Here is an 18,554-nt window from a genome sequence, read left to right as displayed (position 1 = left end):
CTTGTAAAATCTATCTTTCTCCAGCAAGACGCCTGTCCTGAACCTCAGTCAAAGCTCGGCTGCCGCTGACGTATGCCACTGTGCCCACGACTGCTGCAGCTGGCAGAGTCTGGAAGAGGTTCCAGCTCGAGTAGTAGAGGAAGAAGACGCCCTCCATGGCTACAATGCTGCCGAGGAAGAGTCCATGAGCCACGGGACTCGCGCCGAATGCTTTACCCAAGTGATCAAAGTTTCCACCAAGCAGCAACCACCCTCCAATCAATGCCGGCAGCGTCACGATGACAGCCAGTGTGAACACCAGACTGATGATTGTTGGCGGAGACTTGGGGTCTGCGCGAAAGATGTGATGGATCTCGGGCTTGGAGGTGTAGCGTTCGGGCGCGGAGGGCACGGCGGGAGGGGTGCTGGCGTCGTTGTCGATCTTCAGGTTGAAGGCGTGGCCGGCGTAGGGAATCGAGGAGCCGAAGGAGGCGAGGGTTATGGAGGCTTTGAGGGGTTTGGAGCTCGTGAGGAATTGGAAGGGGAGGTCTTTCGAAGACTGTTGAGGAGGTCGTCAGCGTCCGCGTCTCTCGGTGTCTCCACTGCCAGATGTTGTATACTCACCACGTCGACTTTGGCCTTGCCATTATCCTTTACGCTGAATGCGAATGATTCCTCTAACCCACTGTCTACCTCTTGCAGTGTCAAGAATGCCTGGTGAGGCTTCTTGCCTGTCTTTCCCTCTTGTGCGGTGAGAATGACCTTCAATGTGGAGGAAGCTGGGAGGACAATCGGTGAAGAGGACGATACTGGCGAGCCTGCAGTAATTCTGAGAAGGGTATGGTTAGCTGGAGGGGTAAGTAGAATGCACTTGAGATTCACTCACTTCTGCTTTGCGGCTTCAGCACCCTTCCCCGTGACTTGCAACGTCGCCTCATCAAAGGTCCATGAACTGGCCGCATGTACAGCAGAAGACAGCGCGAGCGCCGCGACACTGATCGATTGTAGGAGCTTCATGGTGTTGGTAAAGACAGTGTATCAGTCGGGCAATGGTAGTCAGTCGTAGTGAACATCTGTCGTAGAGCTCAATGTAGGAGGTACGGCTCGCCTCGTCGATGCTAGTTTAGCGCTAGCCGTTCTGGGAACGCCAAGATCTCGACTTCGAGCGTGAAAGTCCAGCAAGGTCTCAATACGCGATCAACGACGTCGCAGACAAGTCTGAAAATTACAATATAATTCAAGACGATAATATGAGTCCTAAGCGTCTTTCATGAATTTTTGCGAGACTGCCGCAGTGTTGAGGTTGCCTACGCGTTGTTGTTGTGCCTTTGGCACGTGAGCTTGGGTGAGCGGACCCACACTAGCGTCTTTATGAAGCACCACTCGCACCTCCTTGATTGTTGCCTTCTCTCATCTTCAACATTCACGCGCTCCATCATGCTCGCCATCCACCACATCGCTCAACACCTGTACAACAAAATCAGATAACTTCCTGATTCGGATAACGACCGCATCTTCGACTTTCACATGCTCGTTGGCCGCGCGACCTGCCACTCGTGAAGCGGGTCTGTGCGCTCGTCGCCCGTTTGCTTCGACACAAAACTTCCAAAATTCAAGCCAACCCCTCCCTCGACCGCTTACATGTCGGGTCCACCCAACTCCCACGTCTCGGTGTTTCATTTCACTTCTCGCATCTCCAACGCGAAGATCCGGAAATACAAACTGGCCACCGAGCGAGGCATGGGACCTGCCTCTGATTTCAAGTCCGCCATGGCCCACGAACGCAGCGACGCTGAACAACGAGCCAAGCCAAGCCCAACTCCACCGACGCCCGCCACGGAGTCGCCGCCAGTGCTGCCGCCGCCCACCAAGAAGCCGCGACTGAAGTTGAATGTCCGGGAGCAAGAGTCTAACAAGAACGTAGGTGATACTATCAGAGTCTCCACGCGGACCAAGCGCAAGACCAGCACCTTCCAATATCCTGGAGAGGTGGAGATGGTCATGGATGAGCCCCAACCAGCACCCAAGAAGACGAAGAAGAAGCAGTCGCCAGCACCATCATCTGGCTTGTCCTCCCTCGAGTCGGCGCCACCATCTGAGAGGGAAGAGAGCCCGTTCATCGACCCGCCAGCTGCCCCCAACAGCAACGACTATGGTGGCGATTTCATGAGTTTCTACGTTGCGGGCGGTGATGAGGATGATGCGGTCGAGGCCGAGAGGAAGTCAAAGGCGAAGCCCAAGGGAAAGTCACGTGCGAAGACGACCTCCAAGCCCGAGTCTGAGACTCCCAAGCAAAAGGAGCCTGCTCCAATCCATCCACCTGCGAAGCCAGTGGAGAAGCCTTCGCAACCTCAACAGACTGCCCCACCGCAGCCAGCTCAGCGACAGCCAGCTCCTGCTGTTCAGCCGCCGTTCCAACCAGCTCAGCAGCGGCAACCACCAGCTCAGCAGCAGCAGCAGCGTCCTGGTCCTCCTCAGGTGCCATTCCCCATTCCCCCACCAATGCACCGCGGCCCACCTCTACCGCCTCAGCCACCTCGTCTTCCTCAACCCATCATCAACTTCATCGATGTCGTCTATGACCCCAAGCCGACCAAGCCGGACACTGTTGCCGAGATGGTGCAGAAGCTACAGGAGTTGTCATCTGCCCTCACCAACTTCGGTGGCGTGCCTGCAATCCCACCAACTCCCCCGCAAGAGAAGGCTCGACCTGTTCCTCGCGGTCCACCAAAGCCCGTGTTCAAGCCATCGCCACCAGAGAAGCCAGCTCCAGAAGAGGCACCCGAGGCGGACTTCTTACTGTCCCACTTCAAGGATGACGACGAGAGTGAGTCTGACGATGGCAATCCAGTCGATATGTGGCAGCGTGCCCTCGCTCATATTGACGGTCCACTTTCCTACGGCGTTGAGTTCATTCAGAATGCACTGAAGTCCTGGGCCCAGCAGCGCATGACCCATCAGGTCACCCAGCAGTGGCAGGCTCAACAGCAACACCAGCTCCATCAGCAGCAGCTTCAGGCTCAGAGACGCGGACCCGGTCGGCCTAGGCGATATGATGAGCCCAACTTGCTACACGGTCCTCCACCGATCATCCATATGGATCTTGCACAGACTCCAGAGGGCGTTGCAATCAAGAAGTTCCAGACCATATTAGCCTCGGGCTGCCTCCAGGTTAATGCCATCCTTCCCATCGAGCTTTCTCGCGCTCTTCGACACCTCTACATGCAGATCGATCACCTCATCAACCAAGGCTCCAAGAGCAATGACAACTGGCAGCCCATGTCGTACCAGGCGCAGATCACCGCTCACAAGATGCGAGTTGACAAGCAAAAGGAGGATAACAAGAAGGCAAGCGAAGAGGCGGCCCGCCAGCAGCAGATTGCCAACCAGCAGATGATGGCTCGTCTAGGCATTCCAGGCCATGAGATCTCCTCGCTAACAGGCGAGCAGGACCACGCGATGGAGCTGGAGCGTCGACGCAGCAAGCAGCATGCCCAGGCACAGCCTTACAACTCCCAGCAGCATCTCAACCCATTGCAACTGGGTCCTCGGCCTTCCGGAACCCCAGCAGCCAACGGTCCATCTCCACCACCAAGCCGTGATGGCGCCAACCCATCGCAGTCTACCCCGGCTACCAACACGACGCCGGCACCAGGTCCAGCGTCGGCTTCTGCTGGCTCGCCACCGCTCTCCAACGCCGCTGGTGCCGACATTGACGGCGATCCCAACGACCCGGACAGCAAGGCCGGACAGGTGCACCTGGATAAGATGAAGCTGTACATGCCTGGCTTCCTGCCACGATCCGGCCAGTCGATGAAGTTCTCCTTCGCCCCACACAGCGATGCTGCACTTCGTGTCTTCGGATCTGAGTCCTTCCCCACGGATGAACCAGGCTCCAGCTTGCCCAACAGAGGCCCGATGAGCGCACCACCATCAAGCACCACTGGTCCCTCAGCCGAGGCGAGCACTGCACCCAATGAGCAAGGCCTCAAGGCTCTTGGTGGTGACGCCGCCAGCCCCATCCAGATCGACTCCGACACTCCGGCTGAGCAGGCCTTTGGCGCTGATGGAGCCCAAGACAAGTCGAAGGTGGAGCCAAGCAAGAAGACGCCAGTGGTCGGCACGGGTGGCTTCAATGCCATCAACGTACCAGCTCCTCGGCCAAGCTCTGTACCTGCCGAGTCCCCAGACACGATTGTGGTGGCGTTGAGACACCCATCTGGTGCCATGTCTGCTTCCGCATCTCCTTCCATCAGCAAGACGAACGGTGTCCCGCGAGTCACCAACTTTCCCGTCTAGGCGACGAGCTGATGCGGTGTTTGCTTGTTAAGATCGTGCTTTCCAGCATCATCACTTGCAGACGTTCATATTCACATGTCATCGAGACGAACCGCACGTGTTTAACACTTGCACACGAGATTGAGAGAGAGAAAAGGGGACGAAAACAGGACAGAAGGGGATTGGCATTGGGCCGGTCTCTTCAGATACGGCATGTTGGAATCAGCGTAGTAGTCACTTGACTTTGACTACGGGTGCTTCACTGTACTTTTAGCTGAACATATACCGCTGTACCATAAAACTCATGCGTAAACTACTCCTTTTTCCAGTCAAAGTGAAATATTCATCCCCACCACTCCCAGGCCATTGAACCAGCTTAGAGTGCCATTAGCAGCGCAGTCGCCTGTGAAGAATCGGAGAGATAGCAGTACCACTCCATCTTTCAATATGAGACGTACGTCCAGCGTTGCCTAGAACACGAAGGGTAGGTATACTTTCGCTTTTCCCGTTCTCGTCTTAATTCTCATCCATCCCCATTCCTCCCAAGCCGTCCATGTAGCTTGGAGTGCAATGAGCAGCGCAGTCGGTCGTGAGAAGTCGGGAAGATGACAGTTCTATTCGATCTTACAATATGAGACGTACGGCTCACTTCGACCAAGAACACCGACGAGACTACTTGCCCTCTTTCCATTTTCCATTTCTTCTTGATTCTCACGGATCCGTGTTCTCTGAAGGCGATCCTCCTGCCCATTCGTCTGATTAGGGTCGCGAAAAGCCCGAAAGGAGCCAACGCTATTCCATGCCCACGGTGCCCTTTTTCGGTTTGATAAGCACTCCTCGCGATCCGTCAGAGAGTCTGCATTGGGGCAAATGGACGAGGGGCGTGTGTATATCTCTTCGGAGAGCCCTACATTCGAATCAATCGACTGACCAACAAACAATCCCTCCCCAAACCACCACAACAATGCCCTCCACCACCAAACGAGCCATCGACCACCTCCCCGCCCCACCCCCCTCGTCCTCATCCTCGCAACCCCACCGCTCCCTCCAAGTCCTCGTCCTCGCCGCCCCGCGCTCAGGCTCCACCTCGCTCGGCACCGCGCTGCAAACTCTGGGCTACAAGACCTGCGTGGGCGTCGCGCATAGTTATTTCGTGGAGAATCATTTCCCGTATTGGACTGAGGGGATTGGGATTGGGTATCTTGGGTGGGAGGGGGCGGCGTATAGGGTGGGGGAGTTTGAGAGGTTTTTGGGGGGGTATGAGGCTGTAAGTTTTTGATCGGGGGGTGTTTGAGGTGGAGAGGAAGGGATTGTGATAGGCGTGTGTTGTGGGAAGGGGTGTTTTGTGCTCCGTCGATGGCGGGGTTGGTTGTGTTGGGTTGGGGATTGTTTTGGGATATGAGTGTTCTGGTCTGACGTTCGTTTCTTCTGTGCAGGTGACCGGATGGGGAGCTGCGTTGTTGGCGGAGGAGTTGGTCGAGGCGTATCCGGAGGCGAAGGTGGTGTGTACGGTGAGGGATGCGGATGGTTGGGTGGAGTCGTATCGTAAGTTGAATTTGTTGTTTGAAGAGATGGAGTGAGAAGAGAGCTGATTTTTGATGTTGTAGGAAGTACGATTATGTGCACCTACCTTTCGTGGAGGAAGTGGCTTTGGTTGTTGCCTCTGTGTGGTGGTCTCGAGCGGGAGTTCGTGCGCTTCAAGGACACCGCCATACACGCCTGGAGTTACGGCAAACCCTTCGACAGGGAACAGCAAAAGAAGTACTACCTCGACCACAACGAGCGCATAAAGAAGCTCGTCCCGCAAGACCGACTGCTGATGTTTGATCCGAAAGACGGATGGGAGCCACTGTGTAAGTTTTTGAACCAGGACATCCCGACGACTTCCTATCCGCACGCAGGAGTCCGGACCGGATTTCATGAGGCAATGTGGGTGATCTGGAGACGGGCGGTTATGAGGGCTGCACGCAATGTGGGAGCTGCAGGTGTGGTGACTGCGTTGTTGGTCATGACCGTTCGGAAGTACTGGCTGGGAGGAAAGCTACCGGTGGTACCCTATTCGTTGGCGGGAAGGCGCTGAAACAACATTCCATTAGAAGGGATTGACGAAGAGGAGCTGATAACGGAGGATATGATCAATTCAGAATGTTCGTGCGGATGTTGCTCCGGATTAAAGTCGCCCTGTGTCGTTCTGATGGTGGTCAGGGCCATCCATTGGGTGGTGATTGATTTCGCACTCGCCACACAAGACAGACCCGCCTAGAGCCGTGATGTGATGTGCGGACAGGAATGATTACATGAGTAGTGGCTCACAAACCTGATTGCCCGAGATGCAGGTCCCGCGTCCGACAAGCTTTATAGCATGACGTATTGGTGGAAGGAAGGCTTTGTTTGTTGCTCTTATGATGTCGAGGAGCGCGCCAGCTGGAACCAACGCAGACGGATCGAGGCTGTGAAATTGCGCACGCGCGGACGCAACGACAGTAGCGTAGTGGTGTGTGGTGGAGGAGGGAGGGACGTTGTTTGTACCGATTACCAGGGTAACAATGGCAACTCGCGTTGAAATCTGGCCTGCCGATCGACCAGGATAGGTTAAAAGCCTTCAGCACGCGCCTTTGTGCGACCAAGAGATATGACGTCGGCGGACGTTCCCGCGGCCTTCCATCATCGCAAGCGCCAGGAGAAAGGCGGCGCCAGCAGTGCGAGAGAGCAACAGCTATATCCTGTCCTCCGCCCTCAGCCACACCTCCGACACCTCTCACCTCCAGACACACTCCCATCTCCGTGCAGCTGCTACCCGTACCCACTGCCATTGACTCCAGCTCCCAGCTCTTGCTGCAAATCACACCCTACCCCAATCACTACCCAGTCAACAACAGCCCATCATGCATCGCACGTACAGGTGAGCGCCCAAGCATCCACAACAGCTCCAGTATCCTGGAGACAATCACTCACATCCGTCCAGCATGCGCCAGTCGCGTGCCCCTACGGCATCGCAGATCCAGAACCCACCACCGCCGTCGTCCTCCACCAAGGCCGGCCGCATCTTTGGCAAGAGCAACATCGGTAAGAAGCATGCGCCATGCGAGAGTATCGCACATCTAACAGCCTCCCGCAGGTCACACCTTCCGCAAGTCGGTTCACCCCGGCGCCTTCGGTCCTGATCTCGCCAAGAAGCTGTCCTCGCTGGTGAAGATGGAGAAGAACGTCATGCGCTCCATGGAGCTGGTCGGCAGGGAGCGCATGGAGGTCGCTGTATGTGAGGAATTGAAAGGATGAGACACAAGACAATCGCTAACGTCTGCTTTAGCAACAACTCTCCATCTGGGGTGAGGGCTGCGACGACGACGTCTCCGATGTCACCGACAAGCTCGGTGTCCTCATCTACGAGATTGGCGAATTGGAGGACCAATTCGTCGACCGCTACGACCAGTACCGTGTCACCATCAAGAGCATCCGCAACATCGAAGCTTCCGTCCAGCCTAGCAGAGACCGCAAGCAGAAGATCACCGACCAGATTGCTCAGCTCAAGTACAAGGAGCCAAACAGCCCAAAGATTGTTGTGCTCGAACAGGAGCTTGTTCGTGCTGAGGCCGAGTCCCTCGTTGCTGAGGCCCAGCTGTCCAACATCACCCGCGAGAAGCTCAAGGCTGCCTTCAACTACCAATTCGACGCCCTTCGCGAGCACAGCGAGAAGCTGGCCATCATTGCCGGCTACGGCAAGCACCTTCTGGAGCTTGTTGACGACACTCCAGTGACTCCCGGTGAGACTCGCAATGCTTACGATGGCTACGAGGCGTCCAAGGCCGTCATCCAGGATTGCGAGGATGCTCTCACCAACTGGGTCGAACAATCCGCAGCTGTCAGCTCCAAGCTTTCCACCCGCACACGAACCCTGTCCCAGCGCCGACGTAACAACGCTGCCGGTGTCGACCTCTCCGGCCAGGACCAGGACCGCGAGTCTGGGCTCTGGGTGCCAGCCAGCCAGCACCAGGGTAACCAAGAATTTGAGGATGAAGAGGATGAGATCGCCAGGGGCCGTGAGGAGGAGCGTGTGGCTGCTTAATTGATTTCACTTCTTGGAAACCCTTCTAGCTTTATACCCTAGCAGACACGGCGAAGCGGTAATACTGTACGTGAGCAGGATCACAGCAACGACCTGACGAAGTGCTACGTTTTGGTGGTAGGATTGGGCTCTGTAAACAGGATAATGTCTTTTATTTGATTGGCGTCTTAAGAAGATACATCTGTACCTTTCTTTACTCTTCTTCGCATGTTGATGGATATGTATACACTGACTATTCTACAGGTAGAGAGCACTATAAAATGGTCCACTTGATCGGAAGCTGCGGATTTGTATACCCGCACATTGGAGCTGTCGGCCAACGCACTTGCCCGCCGTACTTCTCACAGCGGGAAAATATCCTGCCGACTTCGGGATATCTTTGACAAGCTGCACGTACGAAGTTCTCAACTGCACCTCATTAGTGCTAATCAACCTTTACATCACAGAAGGCCACTGAATCCCCAATTTCCCTAATATAGACAAGCAAAGATGACCACGAACGGAACAGCTTCGACCTCATCCAAAGTCCCACCAGCAGGGATCTGGGCACCTGCTGTGACGTTCTTCGACCACGACAAAGATGAACTGGACCTCGTCTCACAAGCCAAGTACTACAAGTACCTCTCGCAGCATCTGACCGGACTGGTCATTCTCGGTACGAATGCAGAGACATTCATGCTCACGAGAGATGAACGAGCTCAACTTCTCAAGACGGCGAGGGAGGCTGTTGGGCCGGATTATCCTATCATGGGTAAGACTTCACCTCCTAAAACCATTCTTGATCAATAGCTGACGGTGTTTTGTCTGCAGCTGGCGTAGGAGGCCACAGCACCCGCCAAGTGCTCGAATTCATCCAAGACGCCGTCGCCGCCAAAGCAGACTACGTCCTCGTGCTCCCCTGCGCCTACTTCGGCAAACAAACCACCGCGAGCGTCATCACCAACTTCTACGACGAAGTCGCGCAGAAAAGCCCCCTCCCCATCGTCATCTACAACTTCCCGGGCGTCTGCAACGGCATCGACATCGACTCGGACGTCATGACGAACCTCGCGAACCGCCACAAGAACATCGTCGGCACGAAACTCACCTGCGCGTCCGTGGGCAAGATCACCCGTCTAGCAGCCACTTTCCCCTCGACGGAATTCGCCACGTACGGCGGACAATCCGACTTCCTGATCGGAGGCCTCGCCGTCGGATCCGCAGGCTGCATCGCGGCCTTCGCCAATATCTTTCCCAAAACCATCTCCAGAATCTACAGCCTGTACAAGTCGGGCCAAGTGGACGAGGCGATGAAGTTGCATCGGATTGCCGCGAACGCGGAGAGTTTCAGCAAGGCGGGCATTGCGAATACCAAGTTTGCGGCGAGTGTTACCAGTGCAAGGTATGCGGGGATTGAGGATGCGGAGAGGAAGTTGTTGCCCAGACGGCCGTATGAGGGACCGAGTGAGAAGGTGAAGGGGGAGATTCGGGGCAAGATGGCGGAGATGATTGGGATTGAGGAGGCGCTTTAGGAGGGGGAGTCGTTGTGGTGGTGGGGTGGTAGACGGTAGAGCATGGGCGGTGAAGCTGAGTGAAAGTGAAGCGCAGCGTTGAGGGGGAGCGTGAGAGCACCCATGAGCTTTGAGAGTATTGTGATGGTGAGCTTTGGAGCTGGGTTATATAGAGATGGGGCGTAGACTCTCTACTCGATCTAATGCATTGAGTTTTTGCAACGCCTACTCCCTCCTGGTACTTTATTCGAGAGGCCAACAGCCTCCCAAGTGCTTCCTCAGTACGTTCCTAAGGTCTTGATTCCATGTTCAAGGGATTCATCCGCTTCGTCGATACAGCCTTGCCGACGACGCCAGTGAGTTCAATGGTGGAAAAAGCTCTTCAGGCGTATTATTTAGTGGGGGTTGGTCATTCATCTGCCTCTTGCCATGTCCAAGGGTTGGGAGCAAGGGTACATTATCAAGGACAGAGGAGTTGGACCTCGTGTGAACGTTGTAAACCGCAGAACTAATTTGAGAGTAGAGCATCGACACTCGTAGACGTAGTTCGGTTTCGAGATACCAGTACGACGTGCTCGTCACCAGATCTTCACATCCACTAACAAATCACCCCTTCGTGCAAACTCCCAAACTCCCACTCTCACAGAGGCACCGCCTCACCCTCAAGCCCCAAGATTCCCCGTAACCCCAGCCTCAACCCCCTCCAACACCTCCCTCAACTCCCCCCACACCCTCCTCTGCAACCTCGACCCCTCCGGCCCCTCGACCAACCCAGAGCACTTGGTAACCCTCGAATTACTCAAATAAGACCCATGCGTCTCCTCGCCCCTCAGCGCCCCATCCACCAACGTGCGACTCCCCACTTCCGTGCTCCGGCACATGATCAGCTTGATGAGGGATATGAAGTGATTTCCGGAGAGTTCGCGCATGAGACCCGAGTGGCACCAGCCTGGGTTGACGAAGTTGAGGGTGACGTGGAGTTGGGAGGTCGGGTGCAGGCGGGCGAGTTCGCGGCAGGTGAGGACTTCGAGGAGTTTGGAGAGGTTTTAGCGGTCCGACATGTTGGCGGTGGCTTTGGCGTTGATGTGGGCGAAGATGGAGGGCTCTTTGCGTTCGGTGAACTATGATCACACCCAGTCAGTATCTACACAAAGACGCTGTGAATGGTGGGAAGGGGAGAAGATACTCACCGGCGTGAAATTATGCACCTCAGACGAAACAATCGTCAAATTCGGCGTGATGTTGAACTTCCTCCCCGTCTCCTGCAACTTGGGCAACATCAACAGCGCCAGTAAGAACGTCGAAACGACATTCACGGTAATCGTACTCTCATTCCCTCCCACAAACTTATACTCGCTCGTCGCGACCCCAGCATTCTCGAGGAGGACATCAACCCTCTTGAGACTCTGAGCTCGTTTCGCAAACTCCTTGACGCTGTCGTAGCTCTCCAAGTCCAGCTGCCAGACTTCGACGACGCCTTTGCGGCCGGTGGTGGATTCGATGTCGGTTTTGGCAGCCTCGCCTTTTTCCGTGCTGCGGCAGGCGAGGATGAGCTTTTCGCAGTTGAGGTTGACGAAGTGGCGGGAGGCTTCTTTGCCTAGGCCGATGTTGGCTCCGGTTACGATGACGGTTTTGCCCGTGCAGTCCTTGGTCGGCTTGGGTGGCGTGATGAGGAATTGGGAGTAGAGGAAGGTGGGGAGGTAGTCCATTGTTGGCGAACTCTGGGACATACTTGTTTGGTTGTTGATGAATATGTCTGGGTGGAATGTAGGTCTTGAACAAACGGCGGGGTCGTTGAGCCTCCTGGTCTTTACTCTCAGAGGTCCTCCAGGCGAGCCGTAGCGAGAATGGGATCTTCTTGTCTCTTCACCAGCAAGGCATTCAGTCGGGGAAATATCGTCTTCTCGGCCGGCTTCTCAAGTTCCCAAGTCCGTATCGAGTATGTCAACGAGATGAAGTCGGTGAAAGCGGAAGGCTCTACCCCGACCAGGCATGTGGTGACCCGTTATGCCACATGGCAAAACCTTATTGCCGTCCGTCCCGCAGTAGCGAGTAGCTCGCGACATATGTTCCATATCTAGTTACTCCTCACGCTCTAGATCTGGAGCCGTCCTCGAGCAATCTCCCGGGACCGGCATTGCATGAGGTATAGTCCAGTCGCCATCCAGGGTAGCGACGGTGGTGATTCTCCCGATATGGTGTCGGCCGTCCTGTAGGCAGCAAAGAAATTGTAGCTGCTGAGGAATCACTTAAAGAGGAGCTCTAGTGTTGCTTAAGTCCGTCACTTCATGCCGTATGTGGCTGGTGCAGTCCTTGCCTAGCGTCGATGCTGAGTTCGACCTTGCAGTCCCGATTTGCAAGGTCCAGCTCGGCGGGAAGACGTGCATAGCTGGTCAAGGCTGTTACTAGGACAGGCATTCTTGTTGAAGGTAGTGACAAGGTCAAGGAACGATTCTAGATGCTCGTCATCCCAGAAGGAAGCGGAAGGACCCGCTGGCAGTTGCAGAGAGTTTCACCTGACAGCACTGGAGATAGGGGTCCGGTGTTTAAGATAGCTGCCAACATTCGTCCGTGGCCCCATGTCTTCTTGACACATTGCCGCCGACCGTCAATTGCCGAACGCTCAAGAGATGCTGAAAACCTGAATTTCTGGTCTGTCGAGTTTCGAAACCATGCGATGCTGCCGGACGCCTCCGCCATCGTTATGCCCATTTCCCAAGTAACGCCATCAACCCTGCTCCAAGCATCATAAATCCGATACTAGCATAGACGACCTTGAGAGGTGCCGCCCGCATCTTGGGACTAAACAAGAAATCGTGTGCCACCAGCTCAACCAGCGACGTGTAGATCAAGATCCCTGCCGATATCGAGTCGAAGACGCCGTTGACGATGAGGGTTGTCTGGCTCTCTGGATTGAACGTCGTCCTCACCCCCAACCCAATCGCTATCGCTATCGGTGTCGATAACGCATACCCGATGGCCATTAGGTAAGGCGTCCATCTCTTCGACGTCGGCCAGTCTATGCTACCGAGCCGCGCCCCAAGCGCAATCCCTTCGAATGTCTGATGTAGCGTGAGCACCACATAGAGGGTGGCGAACTCTCCCCCAGCTACCGATAGCGTCAAGCCGATAAAGACGGAGTGGAAAATGACGCCTGAATCAAGTCAGCAATCAAAACGAGTCAATCTCTTGGGGTAACTTCACAACTTACCAAATTCAAGGATGAACAAGCCAGTCAACTGCGCTGCGTAAGAGTCAGGGTTGAATGCATTCTCTCTTGAGTGATTAGAGTCGGCTCTGTCCTCCGATATGCATCTGTCCTCTACTCTCGGTTCCTCTGAGGCGAATGTCTCCTGAAGCGGAGTCGACTGCCGTTGAGATTCGTCTGACAGCTCTGCAGAACTTGGATCGTCTCGATACTTGCAGTCGGCAGGCGTTCGTATCGCAGCAGTTTCGGACGGCTCGGGCTTGGCGTGGTCCTGATCGGACTTCTCATATCTTGACGTGAGGACGTGGACGATGAAGATGACGAACCAGGACATCAGGACGATACCTGCCGCCCATGGGTATTCGGTGATTGGTCCGGTGAGACAATCATCTGTGAGGGCTTCAAATGCTGGCACAAGTAGCTGCGGTTGGTAGGTTAGTGAGAGCAAATGATTGCAAGAGGTAAGAAAGCATCTCACATGTATAAGAGCAGTGGCAAGGATCACGCCCGAGCCAAAGTATCGTGCAACGAAGAAGACTTGCTCGGGAACCTTGAGATCTTTGGAGGTGCCTCGGCTTCTCGCTGCGTAGACAGGCACAATAGCCCCCAAGGCTGAGCCCACCAATATGACGAAGATAGAGGAGATGCGGAGACCGATCCGTCCGTCGAATTTGTTGCCCTCCGAACAGGAGGACATTTCGGCCAATTGCTTCAAGCCAGCAAGCTGTATTTGGCTCATCCGAATCGTGTATCTGAGAGGAAATTGAGAGCACGGTGAGAGTCGTTTGGGTGGTGGTGGTGCATGCTTGCAAGAAAAGAGCGTAATTGTAGAAAGTCAGGTTGGCAAGAAGACCCACGCAGCGCACCTTGATGGCTCCGGGCCCTGTCACACGCCTGCTCCTCATCTTTTTGGGGGAGCCTTCCAAACTCAAGTGATCAATTGCTGATTGTCACCTGGTCAGACGAATGACTGGTTGATTATTCATTGTATTCGGGCACATGTTTGTGGCCTTGTGCTTCAAAACGTAATCGAAGATCCTTCCTGTTCCTCCAGTTGTGGGCTGGTGGAGAATCGTCGAAGTCTGCGATTAGACTTTGGCGCTAATGCACGTCATGAACTCCCCGAAGGAGATATTCCGACTGGCTCCTCCTCCTACCACAGAAGACCAGATCTCTATCCTGCGTGGGAGGGATACAGCAATCGCGAGAGTGCGACGTCTTGACGAGAACGGCTTCGAACTGAACATTATTTTTATTTCGCGTACGTTCCTCACTTATCCCATCCCCACAGCCTCTTCAGAGTATCACCAATCGTCTCCTTTCCACGTTCTCGCCTATCCGCTCTGTGCTGCTTCTCCTCTTCCAATCGGTTGCTGATCTGCTGCGCATACTCCATCTGTGCCCTGCTTTCTGCTGCCATGAGTTGCAATTCGAGCTCCCTCTCGTGCTTCGGCAGACCTTCAATCCGCTTTTTAATCTCCTCTTGCTGTTCAGCTGGGAAAGAGCTGAGGTTGTAGTTAATGCCGCTTTCCGCTGCCTTCCTACGCGCTCGCGCCCAAGCACTGTCCTCTCCCAAGGCTTTCGTCGTTGTTTCTGGCTGGATGAGAGGCGGTAACTCGACCTCTTCCAAGCCCTGCTCTTTCGCTTCCTTTGCCCTGCGTTCTCGATGCAACATCTCGTGATAGAGCTTGTCGGCGTGCATTTGTATCCTCTCCTCTTCCTCGTCTGACCTCTGCGTCGCAAGATAACCCAATGCCTTCAGGAATCGAGCCTGCATCGTGTAGCATCTGTTGAATGCCTTTCCCTCCTCTCGACACATCGTCATCTTGGACTTCCATGAGCCACTCTGCCAGCATTCTTTCTCGGCAAGCTGGAAATCCACGCAATTCTCCACTGCTGCTCTTCCTATTGCAGCTTTGCGATCTTTGTAGGCCTCTACGACAGCTGCCAGGCGATCTTGATCTGTTCGACCGGCGGCTTCAACCTCAGCTTGTGGTCTGTAATCCTTCCAAAGATGAGCGTATCTTCCATCCTGGAATAAGGACTGTGGGGGAACGGCTGCTTCATCGCGCTGAGGCGCCGCTTGCTGATTCTGTGCGTCGAGGCCTGGCGAGTTCAATCCTATTTGAGATCGATACGTGTTGGGCGCGGCATCTGTCGATGGCTGCGATGGGACAGGTGGAGTTGATGGGAGTTGTCGAGGAGCTGGCGAAGGTTTCGTCTGTTCGTACTTCAATGGCGATTCCTTCTCGAGAAAGTCGCGCAAGGCGGGATCAAGTTTCTTATAGGGATCGTTGGTGGGGTCATTGCCGCTGCTCCAGTCCCAGAACCAGCCCATGTTGTGGAGAGGTGATGTAGGTGAATGAAAGTGAGACTTCCGGCACAGTGGATTCGCGGATGTAGTGGGCGGACCCAGCTCCGCAGCTGCATCAGACCTAAACACGACTTCGCTTCGTACGTCAACAATGCCATCTTGAGTCCACATCACTCCATGTCGAGCATTGGATAGCAGCAATATGTCTCTTGCATCACCAGCCAAGCAGGATAGGATAGAGAGGCATTTATCCCGCCAAAGAGGCGCTGGGTGAGCATTTCCAAGCCGATCATGGCCCCCGTAAGCAGTAGACTGATTATTCTCAAGAGTACGTACATTAGCCACCAGTTTCGGCTTTACTTTTGGAGTCGCCGCACCAGAGACTGTGGTTCCAGTGGAAACCGCAGAGCCTGCTCCCAAGCGTAGAAAGTTGGAAGATCATGGCAACACGCGAGTACACGAAAGGACCCACGAGACCCGTGATAGCGAACCCGCACCAAAGACAGATCGCCGACCGAAAGCACGACGACGACTGGAGAGCTTAGAGGAAGATGTTCAGATGGAGGCAGAGACGAGCGCAAAAGACGATAGCTTCTTGGCTGTTAAGAGGAAGACCAAGGCAAGAGCTGTGCCTAAGCCTCGTAAACAACAAGTGCTTTCAGTCGCGTCGCCTCCAAAGGCTGCTGAGGACGAAGCACCGAGTCGCAGGCCTAGAAGGCAAGCTGCCTCAAAGGCTATAGACAAAGTGTCGCGGGGGTTCGTCGAGGAAGCAGGAAATGTCGACAAGCTGCGACGAGGTCAGGACACGATGCCGGCGAAACGCAAAGTTGTCAGAAAAGCTGCAGAAACGGTGGAAATCGAACGACAGAAGGCTGTTGTTCCAAGCCAACCATCGCGCAACGCAGAAGACGGGTCAACAAAGGATGTAGCGCCAGTTTTGGAGCTCACGAAACCGATACCTGACTCGATCGAGCACGACGTGAAGAAACCTAGGCGGGGACGTCCCAAGCGCAAAATAGTTCCAGACAGTCCCACGACTGTTGAGGCTCTCGACCAAGGCAACGAAACCAGCACTGTACGATTGCCTCTGGCAGAAACTACTACAAATCCGATCTTACCCTCGACATCCCCAGAAAAGCTGCCAAAACCATTAGATGTTGGCCAGCCAGAGACCATCCAACAGAGATCGCCATTGCGTATCAGATCCCCTTCCAAGGCTCGAACCCACAGCAAAGACGTCGCGCAGGCGAAGCGCAAACGATCAAAGTTCGTTGTTAACAAGGACCCCCCTGCAGACAAGGCTGAGCCCAACGTTGTTGGTGTTGGTGCAGGTATGGAGAGCGAAGATGTCCCAGGCATATCGGGGTCTCGATCCAAGTCCACAGGCAAACGCAAAGCAGCTCCCGGTAAAGTCGAAGCGCGCGCTACTTGCGATGTGGATGGCCCTAGAGCCAAAGACCAGCCCAAGGTCAAGCCTAGTAAAAAGGGTGCCCAACCTGAACGGCAAACTTCAGGTACGGACGTGACAGCAGCTGAGTCTCATGTACAGCATGCAGAGTCAAAGCATCGAGACTCGAAACGAGAGCGACAGCTTGTAGAGGCAACCAAAGGAGACGTCAAACGTACCGTTGCAACACCGGGCGAGCAGCTGACGAACGAGGAGGAAGGTGTCGATTGGCTGCTCGAGAATAACTACACGAGCAAGCACATTCTCACAGGGAAGCAGACATGCAAAAATGTCAAGCGAAGGCCTCCCAGGAGCGTTGCAGAGTTGCCGGACGTGGATCTTGACGACTTACTGTCGAACATCGCAGCCTACGTCCCCCAGAGTTCACGCCCGACAACAGACAAAGTAAGGCGGCGAAGGTAGCTTCAATGGTGTAGTTAGCTTCCGCAAAGCATCAAAGAAACTGAACCCAGCAGCATATGCCATGCAACATGGACATGCAAGCTGCATCCCTTCTACTCATGGTGACCACGGACCGAATAGTTGATGCAAATAGGACCGACCTTCGGGTCTTTTCAGCGTGGCGCACGACGAGTTCGCCTAATGGACTCTCTCACAAACGCAAGACGGTCAGCTCACCCAGGCCTCGTGCTTCATCGGCAACCGAACAAGCAGCTGAGTCATGCATTGAGGTAACAACATCTGACCACGAGCCTGCAGGAAAAAGGGCGGTGGAGCAAGCAGCAGATTTCGCGCCTTCCCACGAGGCTGGTCGGGAATCTGACGAAGGAGAAACGTGAACAAGGCACAGACCACCAACAACAACGTCTGCCGGGACGACGGGGCGGCCGGGACGAGGGATGAGTTGGACCAACAACAACTCTCGAATCTCGCTCGCGTTCGGTCAAAAATGTCAGATGACATGATACGGCTCCTGATCCTGTTGGATCCATCCATCCCTCCCTCACATGATGCTCAATCACCCTCACCTGGGGGCGGCTCAGCTGATGACACCGGCGTTGCTCATCAGTGGTGGCCGGACGTCGTAAACGGCACGCAGATGTCGTTCATGTTGGTAGTGTCTAATTTCTCCTGCCGCTACTGGTGCGATTTGTTTCTCCAATTGTGGCTGCCGGACGAATGGCAGCAATTACTGTCGGGTCAAGAGCTTCGTTGAGAGTGGCAAGCAGGCCCCTATTCTGCCCTAACGTACTTGACCCCGAAGTGACGCAGACCCCGAAGTGACGCAGAACTTCGAAACGCTCGATACTCTCGACTACCTACGTAACGCTACGGTAATATAACTCCCTTCGCTTTCGCTATTATCGCCCTCGGGTACTTCCTCGATAATATCCTCGAGTTCCGGAGTCGGAGAGGCGTTCCGCTTCCGTTTACGAGTCTTTTTCTTCGCTGTCTCCGCTTCGGCTTACCGAGCGATTTCGAGGATTTCCTCCGTATTAAAAATAAACCTCTCTTCTCTAGGGTTGGGTACAAACGTTACGAACCCCTACTAGTCTAACTACCTATACTATACCTATCTTAATCTTTATAATAACGCGCTCTCTACTATACTATACGTTCTTCTTATTCTTTTAATTAATACTATATATAGAGGTAAAGTATTTAGCTCTTTTAAGAAGAGCTAGATCTAGGCTCTTTATAAGTATATATACTAGCTATTATTACGGATTACTAAGGTACTAGATATATTAAAATCTATAATATTAGCTATTTTATTACGCTATTAAGTAGATATATAGTATATACTATAG

General features: G+C 54.3%; 9 protein-coding genes across 9 annotated transcripts; 5 read left to right on the top strand and 4 right to left on the bottom strand.

The window, feature by feature from the left end:
• Positions 1 to 10: 10 nt before the first annotated feature.
• On the bottom strand, positions 11 to 996 carry M409DRAFT_27756 (uncharacterized protein; the record flags this gene model as incomplete). The annotated part of the gene is made up of 3 exons (XM_033808715.1): positions 11 to 538; positions 604 to 808; positions 866 to 996. 3 exons carry the CDS (start codon positions 994 to 996, stop codon positions 11 to 13), a joined length of 864 nt encoding a protein of 287 aa, XP_033662586.1.
• Positions 997 to 1,620: 624 nt separating this feature from the next.
• M409DRAFT_58782 (uncharacterized protein) lies at positions 1,621 to 4,278 on the top strand (the record flags this gene model as incomplete). Its single annotated transcript, XM_033814003.1, has 1 exon — positions 1,621 to 4,278. One exon carries the CDS (start codon positions 1,621 to 1,623, stop codon positions 4,276 to 4,278), a length of 2,658 nt encoding a protein of 885 aa, XP_033662585.1.
• A 778-nt stretch (positions 4,279 to 5,056) lies between these two features.
• M409DRAFT_58781 (uncharacterized protein) lies at positions 5,057 to 6,337 on the top strand (the record flags this gene model as incomplete). Its single annotated transcript, XM_033814002.1, has 3 exons — positions 5,057 to 5,524; positions 5,694 to 5,802; positions 5,865 to 6,337. 3 exons carry the CDS (start codon positions 5,057 to 5,059, stop codon positions 6,335 to 6,337), a joined length of 1,050 nt encoding a protein of 349 aa, XP_033662584.1.
• Positions 6,338 to 7,142: 805 nt separating this feature from the next.
• M409DRAFT_69513 (uncharacterized protein) lies at positions 7,143 to 8,323 on the top strand (the record flags this gene model as incomplete). Its single annotated transcript, XM_033818325.1, has 4 exons — positions 7,143 to 7,159; positions 7,223 to 7,323; positions 7,376 to 7,512; positions 7,568 to 8,323. The coding sequence occupies 4 exons, from the start codon at positions 7,143 to 7,145 to the stop codon at positions 8,321 to 8,323; spliced, it is 1,011 nt and encodes a 336-aa protein (XP_033662583.1).
• Positions 8,324 to 8,812: 489 nt separating this feature from the next.
• On the top strand, positions 8,813 to 9,834 carry M409DRAFT_69512 (uncharacterized protein; the record flags this gene model as incomplete). The annotated part of the gene is made up of 2 exons (XM_033818324.1): positions 8,813 to 9,074; positions 9,134 to 9,834. 2 exons carry the CDS (start codon positions 8,813 to 8,815, stop codon positions 9,832 to 9,834), a joined length of 963 nt encoding a protein of 320 aa, XP_033662582.1.
• A 641-nt stretch (positions 9,835 to 10,475) lies between these two features.
• Positions 10,476 to 11,522, bottom strand: M409DRAFT_69511 (uncharacterized protein; the record flags this gene model as incomplete). The annotated part of the gene is made up of 2 exons (XM_033818323.1): positions 10,476 to 10,837; positions 11,000 to 11,522. The coding sequence occupies 2 exons, from the start codon at positions 11,520 to 11,522 to the stop codon at positions 10,476 to 10,478; spliced, it is 885 nt and encodes a 294-aa protein (XP_033662581.1).
• Positions 11,523 to 12,515: 993 nt separating this feature from the next.
• M409DRAFT_58778 (uncharacterized protein) lies at positions 12,516 to 13,718 on the bottom strand (the record flags this gene model as incomplete). Its single annotated transcript, XM_033814001.1, has 3 exons — positions 12,516 to 12,967; positions 13,025 to 13,442; positions 13,500 to 13,718. 3 exons carry the CDS (start codon positions 13,716 to 13,718, stop codon positions 12,516 to 12,518), a joined length of 1,089 nt encoding a protein of 362 aa, XP_033662580.1.
• Positions 13,719 to 14,291: 573 nt separating this feature from the next.
• On the bottom strand, positions 14,292 to 15,359 carry M409DRAFT_69509 (uncharacterized protein; the record flags this gene model as incomplete). The annotated part of the gene is made up of 1 exon (XM_033818322.1): positions 14,292 to 15,359. One exon carries the CDS (start codon positions 15,357 to 15,359, stop codon positions 14,292 to 14,294), a length of 1,068 nt encoding a protein of 355 aa, XP_033662579.1.
• Positions 15,360 to 15,626: 267 nt separating this feature from the next.
• On the top strand, positions 15,627 to 17,205 carry M409DRAFT_58776 (uncharacterized protein; the record flags this gene model as incomplete). Its single annotated transcript, XM_033814000.1, has 2 exons — positions 15,627 to 15,642; positions 15,677 to 17,205. 2 exons carry the CDS (start codon positions 15,627 to 15,629, stop codon positions 17,203 to 17,205), a joined length of 1,545 nt encoding a protein of 514 aa, XP_033662578.1.
• Between the last annotated feature and the right edge of the window lie 1,349 nt (positions 17,206 to 18,554).

The sequence above is a fragment of the Zasmidium cellare genome, assembly GCF_010093935.1.
Source record: "Zasmidium cellare ATCC 36951 unplaced genomic scaffold M409scaffold_39, whole genome shotgun sequence".
Classification (NCBI taxonomy): domain Eukaryota; kingdom Fungi; phylum Ascomycota; class Dothideomycetes; order Mycosphaerellales; family Mycosphaerellaceae; genus Zasmidium; species Zasmidium cellare.
The sequence above is the reverse complement of the archived record's forward strand: the minus strand, read 5'-3'. Positions and strand labels throughout refer to the sequence as shown.